We start from the raw sequence: 11,694 nt of genomic DNA, 5'->3' as shown, positions 1-11,694 counted from the left end.
TAACTCTTCATCAATTTTAGTGGCATCTGAATCTAGTGTAAGTTATTTTTTTTAACACAATTGTATTATTTACTTATTATGTAAACCTACTCTGGATAGTGGATACCTGAACATTATTTTATTTTTCTAAAAAAAAAAAAACGTTTTCTTTCCGTCTTTACTGGTATTGTATACGTAGGTAGGTGCATAAGACCACGGTACATAAGAATCACAAAACATCACAACGACGAATAGTCTCTGTCAAGACAAGGCAACGAGTTTCTATAATAACAATATAAGTTGAAATATTAAATTTGATTCATTAGAAAGTTAAAAATTTCACATTGTTTTATTTCTTCTGAAGAAAAAAAACGATTGGCAATACTTTTGTTTTCGAGTAAAACGATTTCATATAATAAAGTAATTTTAAACAATATATGGATCCTCAATATATTTTTGAATTTTGAATACATTTTTTTTTAACGGATCAAAATATTTCTGGTTACTAATTTGTTTTATACTCACAAAAACAAATTTGATTTACCTTAACAAATAATAATTACAATTTTTAATTAATATAATTTTTAATATTAATTATTCAAGGTAAAAACATAATTAACTTCAATGACCGATGATGAAAATATTGTTTTTAATTGTTTTGTGTTAGGTACAGTTAATACAGGACAACTGATTTCGATGAAATGAAAACGAATTCCGTAGCTTTTATGTTTATAAATATAAGACTTGAATCTTAGATGACACCAAGAATAATATTATATTATAAATTATTTTTGATAAAACAGCAAAACGTAGTACGAACTGATTTAATCAAAATCAAAATAATCATTAGCATAGCATACAATTTAAATAATATAATCTTAGCTTATTAATAAGAAACAACGTCTTTGAAATTAATCTGTTCGTTTATGGCGAGTGCTTTGTTTGCTGTGTTGCAATTTCTTATATCATCTCCCACCTTATATATATATATTTATTATACATTTTACAAAAACAGTTTTATGAGCATAAAAGTTTAATAATTTTGGTCTTATTCTATAATTATAAATTATTATTTATGATTTTCATACTTCTAATTAAAATTTCAATGCAAAAATGTTTATATATATATTATGGTTTCATTTCTCATTTCTTTTTTGTTTTGTTTCTGTTCTCTAATATTTCCTAAAATTAGATTCAACAAGCAAAATAATACTAAAATGTTATCAATATATAATATTATGTTTATGCTATGTAAAATTTGTTTTAATGAATACAAACGAAAATCCAATTAAGACTCCAGACAAATAATATAGGATTATTTGATGTGATCAATAATTATTCATTAATTATCTTTACATTTTCATTGTTTTAAAGAAAATATTTATAATGAAAGAAATGCTTTCCCCGATTTTTTTCATAATATTTTAAGCACTACAAAGAATATTCTTATCATACTACGTCTTCTAAAAATTCGTATAAATGTCGAATATCGTACCAATAATTTCACATTTAAAAAGCAGTTAAATCTTAAATGAGATAAGTGAATTGGTTGAAGTAGTAGCACTTTGCATATTATATGATACAACATACAAGTATACGATTTTTTCAACGATATTGTGTGAAAAAAAAAGACTTACGTACTTTATACACTGCTATCGTACTATTCGTACTATACACTGTGGACAAGTGTGAAGTGGGTAGGTAACATGTTTATTGTTTATTCAATGTTACGGTCTTCAATCTTCAGTGTATGTCTAGTTACTGTTCTGGCGGGAGTAATCATTTGCATGGTTTTTTTCTTCATATCTACATCGAAATTTTGTTGTTTTTTTTATAAAATTGTTTAAAATACCTAATGTTGTAAGTTCATTCAATAATAAGGTAGCCGCATATTTAAAAGAATTTCCGAATGAAACATTTCAAAGTGATGGGAAAGTTTTATACTGTAAATGTTGTGAAAAATCGGGGTTATTAACTATCATTACGTCAGTTGATGTGTAACGTTCATTCAGTCAATACAAACATTTTACGACCAAATCGCCGCCATTTTACGTTTTTAAATCTTAGAGAATATGTATTTTCGCATTGTTTTAATAATTATTAATTAGATAAGAGATAAAATTTTTATACTTACTTTTGGTACTTATTTTTTCTGTTAAGCGGTTAGATATTACATATTTTGATTTTTTTTTTACATATTTCAATAAAAATAAGTACATATTTATGTACAAATTTTGGTTTTTTTTATTACAATAAAATCCGTTCCCTAGTCATCAGTTTTCGAGTTTTTTACTTCTTTATATGACACGATATATTTAAAATTTCAGATTGCAAAACACAATATTATTCGGAGTATTTAATAAAAATATGATCAAGAAAGAAGAATTTTTGACAAAACACAAACAGCAGAAGATTTAAGAGTAAGTCTGAAGTCAACAATAGATTTGGTCAATTGTCTTCTAAATGATTGTGGTTTTGACTATGCTTTGACTAGTAAATTAAATCAAGATTGTAAATATTAAGTAAATAATTAAAAATATTTAGAAATTTATGGAGAATTTTGATATATTAACTAACAATAAACCTAACTATGAAATTATATTACCATACCGCATGCTTTCAATGTATTCAATTATTAAACCCCATAAAATGGGGAATTGCAGTATATTGGATGGTAGCAAAATATGTTTTACATCAGAAATTCCGAAAAGTAGAAATCATTAAAATATATATGATTTCTTATTTTTATTTATAGAATACTTAACAGCTATTAATAATTTTAAAAATATTATGAACGATCCAAATAGTACAAATGAAAGACTGGAAAAAGTTAAGAAGCTAGAAAAAAATTGATGATATATTGTTGAAGAGGGTTATTGGACTTTGATAACATTTTTAAAGAACATAGCTATGGTAATTTAGAAAAGGTTTCCTAACCTAACCTATTATTTGTATTATGAATTGTGTATTATTACATTTTAAATGAAGATCATATTTTGTGTATTAAACCATTTTACTTTGAATTCACTAATAGTTAATAGGTACTCCTATTATAGTACATCTAGGACCAGGGGTCGGCATAGGCAATTTTATATGTTTATTTCTCTAGTGAGTTGTGACTTAGTAAGACGTACTGAAATGACAAAATTGAACATTACTCATCTGCCCGCATGCGACGTGCTGGTATTCCTGTCACTATGACCTATCTCTCTACATTATGTCCACCATAACACTAAAACTATAATAATGGTATTTGGTATAGCGTATAGGTACTTTGGAAAACCAAACGGAGGCACGGTCGCACGGAGCGTGCCAATAGCTTTAGTAAATAAATTCTTAATTCATTATTATAATTTTGGCAGGTTGGTTGAGCGTTGCAAACCGGTTCTTTTTTTTGGACGATAATTGTAATTTGTATTGACGTTTTATGTTTAGTGAATATCTCGGTGAATACTGAATACTGAACAGTGCATAGTGATAGACACAATAATACAATATTTATAGACGATGGACCTAGGATTTTAGTACTGTGGGTCTGCCTCACTAACGAGAGACCACCGTGTAAAAACTTCAATTAATTACTGTTAAAAAAATAATATGTATTATAAAGATTTTCACTAACCTTATTAGTTATTAGTTATGTATATATCACATTTTGATACAGACATACAATATAACTTTATGACAATATGAGTATATGACATAACTACATAAGTGATAAATCATAACTCATTTTTAAGTCAAATTTACAACTTACTTACAAACTCTAGGTAATATTAATTAATTGTTATTTTTATTTGTTAATGCATATTCAACTAACAAATGTACGTGGAAAATTTAAATAATTTTGAGAAGGGATTTCGCTTATTCATAATTTATTATTTTATCTATATAAGTAAATATGCAACTTATAATTTTATTTATGTTAACAACAGTATCGCCCTATGGTATCGGTGTATGTTTTATAAAGACAAGTCTCACAGCCTCGCGTATGTTAAGTCGTCTACGACTACGCGGGTTTTTCGAATTAGGTACATTATTATAATATAATGTATATTGTGTATAATAATAAATAAATAATTTGAGGCTGTTGAGCTTAAGCACGATTTTGTTATTTAAACTTCTATATCTAGTCTTTGCGACTGTATATACATCTATTCATCATAATATACAACAGAAAAATTTATAATTTTATTTTTATACTTTTATAGAAACATGCTTGAGTCTGTGTAAATTTTGTACATTATTATTATTTGATATTATTTTTGAATATTATACATATTATACATATTATTTTCAAATAGATATAAATTATATGTAGTTTGTCATTTTGAGGATCCGTATTTTACTGAGAATAAAACGGTGGGTCAGCTGACCTCCTAACCCCCCCCCCCCCCACCAATTACCACGGTCTACAATGGTCGGGTAGACTTTTAGACTGTGGTATTGTCATTTGTCCATTTGTCCATTTGTCAGTAACAACTAACAAGACAGGTAGTTATAGTAGTTGCCACTTGCCAGTTACTTTGTCAGTCGTCGTCCGCCGCTCACCGTTATCTTATCTGCGGACCTCCTACCACTGGGCATGCTAATTTAATCTATTCTGTGCTAATATTTACTATTTAATGATAATAAATAATTTAATCGGCTTGCAACAATTATTTTTTTTTGTGAATAATGCGAGCCGCTACCCAATGAATCATAATATACCTAATTATTTTACTAATTATTAATTAATGCTATCGAATACTTACACAGTTATGTCTTTATATCTGATTGTATTAAATTATATTATCATATATTTAATATAACCACTTACGAAGTTTTATATTTTTACTTTCGTTCCTTTTCAGTATTTTGTCGATAACGATTTAAAATAATATTATATTATTATAATCCAACAGTTGTTGAAGCGTGACGTGTGTATAGGAAGTACTTGCCTACCGTCGATGTAGTTATTTATTCTCCAATCATTCTCGATCCGACATTCAGACCTGTTGCAGTCGTCTCGAGTCGTCATGGGGTTTTTAAGTTTAATCGGACTCATTGTGGTGTTAAAGTTCCTAGTGTATTTCTTGTTGTTCTTTACCAGCGACACTGATCTGGAACTCTGGTTTTATGACAAGTTCAAGAGAAATCTCGGTAGGTACCTACATGTGAAGAGTAGGATATTATTCCAATACATTTTTATTTAAATAATCATAAAGGTAAATACAATTATTTATGAATAACCCGTTTGAATATTATTTGGATATAAAATTTTCCAATCAGTCTACATGTCATAACATTTTATTTTTTATTTATATTGTACCTGACCTAATGACAATAATGTGATCTAATAATATCTGGGCTGTATTTTGTGTACAAAATGTATTCAACTTGGTCCATATTTTAGCTGATTTCAGTATTTAAAAATATATATGATACCTATATTAAAATAACCGTGCAGTATCCATATTATTAGTTTTGAGGGTTGGGACTACCCCCTTTAGAGTTGTATTACATCGTGTTTTGCCTAAACAATATGCATTCTAAGGTTCGTGTACGATGGAGTGGTGAGTTTTGATAAAAATCCCCATTTTGTTTTGAGCAACAAAAAAATTAAAAAATACAACGACCAACTACTTCAGAGTATCTAAACTCTGAAGTGGTTATAAGTGGTTAGATATTTTACACAATTCATTTACTATGTTTTGTAATAAATACAGTTTTGTTATTCACAATTAATTGGATTTTTTTGATACATAATAATATATTTAAGTAGGTACTGGTATAGGTAGTACGATTGTACATCAAATATATTTTATTATTCTAACATATCATCTATTTTTAATTTTACTATAGATTCGTTTAAAGATAAGGTAGTTTGGATTACTGGTGCTTCTAGTGGAATTGGAGAACACATTGCATTGAACCTTTCTAAACATGGTGCCAAGCTTGTTTTGTCTGCTAGAAGTAAAGATAAATTATACCAAGTTAAAAACCACTGCATTGGTAATTTTTAAAACATTTGATTTGTTATAAATTGTTTTATATTTTAAAATTTGTACTGTAAAATTCATAGAACTTAGTGAAGGAAAGCTAACTGCTAATGATATACTTGTATTACCGATGGATGTTACCAATATATCTAAACACATTTCACTGTTTGATAATGTCATCAGCCATTTCGGCAAAGTAAGATTAATATTATTAATAAAACATTAAATACATTTGATACATTTTTGGAAATTTTTAGCAGATACTATTGTTTTGAATTTATATTTAGTTTTTAAAAGTTTTATGACCTAAAATGAAGTTCAGTGATTTTTTAATAATTTACATTAGAAAGATTTATGAAACATATTGTTCTTTTTACCTTTTTGTATGATGAAACATATAATTATTTTATGTATGTTACGGAATATTCTTATTTTATTTTATAATACATGTTCTGGTAGTATTACAACATATAATAGTACAATAACCTTTGTATAATTGTATAGCTTGATATCCTTGTAAACAATGCGGGTCGTTCACAACGAGCTGTGTGGGAAGAAATTGAACTTGGAGTCGATAAAGAATTATTTGATTTAAATGTATTTCCTGTTATAAATCTATCAAGAATTGCTGTAAGATATTTTAATCAAGTCGGACGGGGTCAATTAGTGGCCACTTCTAGTATTGCAGGAATTATACCGGCTCCATTTTCCGCAACCTATGATGCAACTAAACATGCACTTCATGTAAGTAAATAAACTTAAATATTTTTAAGTGATCTATAGCTGTATCCCTTAATCTAATCATTAGGTTATACATTTTTTAATTTACGTTATTTAGTAATGACCATAAAATAATTTAAAATGTCGACATATATAATTTAGATAATAATTTATTATTGTTGACAGAACAACTCTTAATAAATTTATCTTAAATAAACTACCAATTATATCAATTATAATAATAACTATTCTGAAAGTTTGAAATCAATAATAATTAATGTTGTATCCTGTTTTATATTTATTTTCAGCCAAGTTAGTATTACTACTTAAGAGTTAAGGTGAAATATCATTAAATTGTATTATGTTAGATATTATACTAACATTTTACTAGAAAATAAGAAATTATTATGTACCTTTATTTTTTTACTAAAAATTGAAAAACAGTCTATCTCTCAATATGTAGTTGGTCATAAAAAAGTGAACCTCACCTTCATAACTATTGAAGATATCTCAAAATAAAAAATTTCCTTTAAAGTATCTTAACAAGTTTTATTTATTTTTATTCTTATTGAAAATCAAATAACTGAGTAAAAAATAAAGATCTTATTTAGCTGAGAAAAGTATTCTTATACATCCCTTCAACAAACCCCACCTGGTTTTAAGTATTTCGTTCACGCGGGCATAACTTTTATAACAGTTATTTTTCTTTTAAATAAACATTTATTAACACAATATGCAACTCAAAAGTTTTGCAGGTTAGGGTAGATATCCTGCTTAACATAGAACAATTATCAAAACCTTAAATTGTTTTTAAAATATTCTTCACCATTAGTTTTGTTAATTTGACTATATTTATATCTTATATATAAGTGCATAATTAATATAATATAATATTTGTTTGTTCAAGGGCTATCTTGGAGCTTTACGTCTAGAAAAATTGCATACTAATATTCATATTACTCTCTTATGTCCGGGTCCTGTTTTTAGCAATTTTCTTAAAGAAAGCTTCACGGGTCAACCAGGAGAAGTAATATAGATGAAACTTTAAGTTTGTGATTTGTCTATAATATTGCTAAATAATTTACAGAAATATGGATTGACCCATTCGCCAACAGACAACAGAATGAGTACTGAGAGATGTGCACATTTGTCATGTGTGGCGATAGCAAATAAATTAAAAGAATCGTGGATGGCAAAGTTTCCATTTATTCTTATTGTATATTTTACAATTTATTACCCTGTGATATCATACAAGTAAGACGATGAATTAATTTGTTTTTAAATTTATTGATATAAAATATTAGCAATATTCTTTTGAACCTATCTTGGCTGTATCATAGTTAAATTATTTTAAAATAACATACAACTTTTTAATGTCGATAAATAATTGTTGAAATTATTCATCAGTACTTGAGCATCTCATACTTTATTCACCACCAGATAATATGTAACCTTAAATTTCTTTCTAAATTATTAAACGGACAAATTGAGTCACCCACCTGCTCACTCTCTCTTTACCTTTAAATTTCCCTTTATGCTTCACTCATAAAATATACCACTTTTTAATTGCTTCTATTAATTATTTTTTAAATTAACCACTTTAGAGCTGTATGTTTATTGGCTATTTTGACCTCTCCTTTTCCATTTCATAAACCTAACTAAATTTTTTTTAATGATTATGTTCACCTTCATATTACACTTTGTAATTTTAATTGCACTAAATATTAATTGTAAATTGGGCACATGCCTATATTGTAAGCTTAAATAAAATAAAATAAAAATAAATTTATTTATTCAAAATAAAGCATGGTCCTCCAAGAAACACATCCAGGCGATCTATTAGTTAATACAATTCTAATTTTTTTTTTAATTTAGTGTGTAAACCAAAATAATTATGCTCTAATATGTGAATACAAAGTATGTCATAATATAATAATTCTTTTAAATTTATTTGAATATTTAAAAAATCAACTATATTTTACAGATTGTATGAACTCTACGGCTACAAAACCATTAATAAATTGCGTGACAATCAATGAATAAGACATCAACATTTTCAAACTTGAAGATATCAACGCAGTTTACGTAAATTAATATTTATTAATTTTATAATTTTTTTCAACAACTTTTTATACAAATACATTTTTACGTCGTACTTATGTTTTATTTTTATCTAAGATTTCTTTTCTAACTTTTTTTGCCTTGAGAATAACATTTTTAAATAAATCACAATAAAGGTTTATAGCACTTGGTGTATCATCATTGCCTGGTATTGGGTATGTCACAATATTAGGATTAGCATCTGTATCAACAATAGCAATAGTTGGTATTAACATTTTTGCAGCATCTGAGAGAACACTATGTTGTCCACTATTGTTCTTAGATGTACTGCTCAATGTATTTAATACAATGCACAGATCAGGTAATCTGGTTTCCGCTTTGAAAATCCTTGAAGAGTTTGTAAACATACCATCTCGCCAATATCTTGTATGAGCAAATTCACCACATTCTTTTGCACAATTTTCAACTGTCAAACAATTGAGGGGTGATTGACACAAAAACAAAATTACTCCACCTCTAAAAACAGAAATAAATTTATGAATTTATTAATAACAAGTAGAGCCAAATGTGAAACTTTACAGATAGAAGATGCACAATGAGATAAATTAAATAGCAGTGATTATGAATTAAGCTGGGAGCTGGTTTGAAGATTTATTGGCTAGGTGTTTAAAACTGTCAAGTGGATAATCACGGTTATAATTTGTAGTATGTTTGAATACAACATAAAGTGATAGAAGTGGAATACTGGAAAATCTGGAAATTGATATGTGAGAGAAGGGAGAGCACATCAGATGAGTTATTAAAAGGATGCTATACCCCCATGTGTTGTCATATAAGAGCGTAACATATCAAATTTTACGTTCAACAGATCACGTATAGCTCAGTTAGCTTAAAAATTAGAGTGAATGGACCTTTTGTTAAAATTAAAGGTAGAATTATTATGGAGGGCTTCTTATGGCCTTTTTATTATATTTTAATTTTGAAGAGAGTTATGAGTATTTTAAAATTATAAATTGTTTGTATAATTTAAAATACTCATAACTCTCTTTAAAATTAAAATAGAATAAAAAGCCCATGACATATGGGCTATAAGATGTCAAATTTGATATGTTACACTCTCATAAGACGGAGACAACACCTGCGGGTAAAGTTTCCTCTTAAGCTTTTGTACAAATTGTAAGTAAGCAACAATTTGTTTATCGTCTAGGTTTAACTTATCTAACTTAAGGATAATAAGAGAAAAGTCATGAATAAAGTGGTTTGAATATTTAAAGCATATAAATCTACTAAGAGGATGTCACCCGCATGTGTCAGTTATGACATTTTTGAAACTGTACATTTTGAAATGATCATAACTTACTTAAAAGTAATAGTATAAATTTTGCCTGCATGAAGCCCTAGATAATAATCTCACCTCAAAGTTTTATAATAGGTCACTCTAATATTAAAACTAACAGCAGAATATTGAAACTGGTGAACAAAAGTTTGCTATGTCATACATGTGTAAGATGGAGACAACACATGCAGTTGCAATGTCCTCATAGTTGTTAAATTCATAATATGGGTACATGCGCATAAGATGTTTATTTTTCTATTTACCTGTATGATATATGTGCAGTTACATTAAGGGCTTGTTGTAGAAGTCTTTTAGTATGATTTAAATCTATAATTAAATGTCCTAATCTGTTACCATACAAATATTGTTTCATTCTATCATCTAATGTTCCTTCTGTATGACCAAAATGCACGCCAGCTTCAAATAGGCTTTTAATTCTAACCATACTTTTTACATCAAAAGCATCTGGGTTGGACAACTTAAATTTGGATTCTGAAATAAAAATGTTCAACATTAAGAATAACTAATTCATGATGTAAAATAGAAAACTTACCATCAGGAAGAGATTGTACATCTTGTGGAATATCAAGTTGTGATTTAGGCAATGTTGATAGATATGATGGACAAATTCTAGTTTTTAAGTTGTGAGTCAGATTTTTACCAAATATTTTTCCTAAACAAAAATTGTTGATAAAAAAGATAGAAGAAAAAAAAATAAATTGCATTAAGATTTTAAATATATAAAATCATTATTATGTAGTAAGAGTAGAATATAAGACAGTATTATATAGCTTTGAGGAAGAATAGGTAAGAGGTAATGATAATTAAACATTAAGTTTTAGTAATTATAAATTGATTATAGAAATGACAATGTTTATAAAAATTAAATACACAATGATATTAAGTAAAATGTAAAAAATAAATTAATACAAAATAGTTGAGTTACATTTCCACAGGAATTTAAAAACTATTATTTTGATTTATTAGTTACAATAACATTATTCGAATACTCACTACAATAATGTGTAGCCATAATATTAAATTAACTGGCAACTGTTATTAAAATTATGACAGGAATACCAATGCCCTGAACAATTAGCTAAAATATCATTAAAATTTAAAATTTAAAATATTGTGATCCATCAATTTTTAATTTTCTTTTCTTATCAGTTGTGAAGAATGTGATTATACATTAAATTAATAATAATTTAAAGGTTAAGAATAACTAGTAACCATGGTCTAGGGTCAATAATATCTAACCACCATGATTTTATTGAATTAATTATTAATTGTCATTTGGACACTTCGATATATTTTTACGACTTGTGCAATGGCATTTATTTTTGAAACACATAATTTGCACCCTTAAAACTAAAATTTAATTATTTAAAGTCAATCGTGTGATAAGCATGACGACCGCATTCCTGAGTAACCAACCGCTGCCGAGGAATCTGAATTCTGATATCTATCGGACAGTTGTAAGTTAAATTCGTAGTCGGTCGTATGACGATAACCGTAACGTTGGTATTGGTTCATGGGCGGAATTCACCAAATAATCAAATACAATTATTTTCTTTTACACCTATTTTTTTTTTATAGGAGTTGTATAGTAGTTGA

General features: G+C 27.2%; 2 protein-coding genes across 4 annotated transcripts; one reads left to right on the top strand and one right to left on the bottom strand.

Moving 5' to 3' along the window:
- The first annotated feature begins 2 nt into the window (after nt 1-2).
- Nucleotides 3-8,835, top strand: LOC111041947 (dehydrogenase/reductase SDR family member 7). Of its 3 annotated transcripts, none has more exons than XM_022326404.1 (9): nt 3-37; nt 2,307-2,399; nt 4,884-5,121; nt 5,824-5,973; nt 6,044-6,156; nt 6,465-6,704; nt 7,588-7,707; nt 7,768-7,934; nt 8,665-8,835. In XM_022326404.1, the coding sequence occupies exons 3-9, from the start codon at nt 4,998-5,000 to the stop codon at nt 8,717-8,719; spliced, it is 969 nt and encodes a 322-aa protein (XP_022182096.1). In that variant the 5' UTR covers nt 3-37; nt 2,307-2,399; nt 4,884-4,997; the 3' UTR covers nt 8,720-8,835. The 3 variants fall into 3 exon arrangements, with proteins under 3 accessions (XP_022182096.1, XP_022182095.1, XP_022182097.1); XM_022326403.1 differs by lacking the exon at nt 3-37 and adding an exon at nt 1,720-2,053; XM_022326405.1 differs by lacking the exon at nt 3-37 and adding an exon at nt 1,722-1,839.
- LOC111041948 (28S ribosomal protein S2, mitochondrial) lies at nt 8,446-11,462 on the bottom strand. The gene is made up of 4 exons (XM_022326406.1): nt 11,092-11,462; nt 10,631-10,750; nt 10,341-10,569; nt 8,446-9,257 (listed from the first exon to the last, which is right to left on the bottom strand). Exons 1-4 carry the CDS (start codon nt 11,108-11,110, stop codon nt 8,837-8,839), a joined length of 789 nt encoding a protein of 262 aa, XP_022182098.1. The 5' UTR covers nt 11,111-11,462; the 3' UTR covers nt 8,446-8,836.
- Between the last annotated feature and the right edge of the window lie 232 nt (nt 11,463-11,694).

The sequence above is a fragment of the Myzus persicae genome, unplaced genomic scaffold (genome assembly GCF_001856785.1).
Source record: "Myzus persicae strain clone G006 unplaced genomic scaffold, MPER_G0061.0, whole genome shotgun sequence".
Taxonomy (NCBI): Eukaryota; Metazoa; Arthropoda; class Insecta; order Hemiptera; family Aphididae; genus Myzus; species Myzus persicae.
This window is presented reverse-complemented; position numbering and strand designations above follow the sequence as displayed.

What these genes read in the sequence shown, in the direction of transcription:
- LOC111041947 (XM_022326404.1), top strand. Translation starts at nt 4,998, where the DNA reads ATGGGGTTTTTAAGTTTAATCGGACTCATTGTGGTGTTAAAGTTCCTA. An exon ending in AGTTAAAAACCACTGCATTG is followed by an intron (nt 5,974 to 6,043) that starts GTAATTTTTAAA and finishes TAAAATTCATAG; the next exon opens with AACTTAGTGAAGGAAAGCTA. An exon ending in TACCCTGTGATATCATACAA is followed by an intron (nt 7,935 to 8,664) that starts GTAAGACGATGA and finishes TATATTTTACAG; the next exon opens with ATTGTATGAACTCTACGGCT.
- LOC111041948 (XM_022326406.1), bottom strand. An exon ending in TGTACAATCTCTTCCTGATG is followed by an intron (nt 10,570 to 10,630) that starts GTAAGTTTTCTA and finishes TTTTTATTTCAG; the next exon opens with AATCCAAATTTAAGTTGTCC. An exon ending in ACTGCACATATATCATACAG is followed by an intron (nt 9,258 to 10,340) that starts GTAAATAGAAAA and finishes TTCTGTTTTTAG; the next exon opens with AGGTGGAGTAATTTTGTTTT.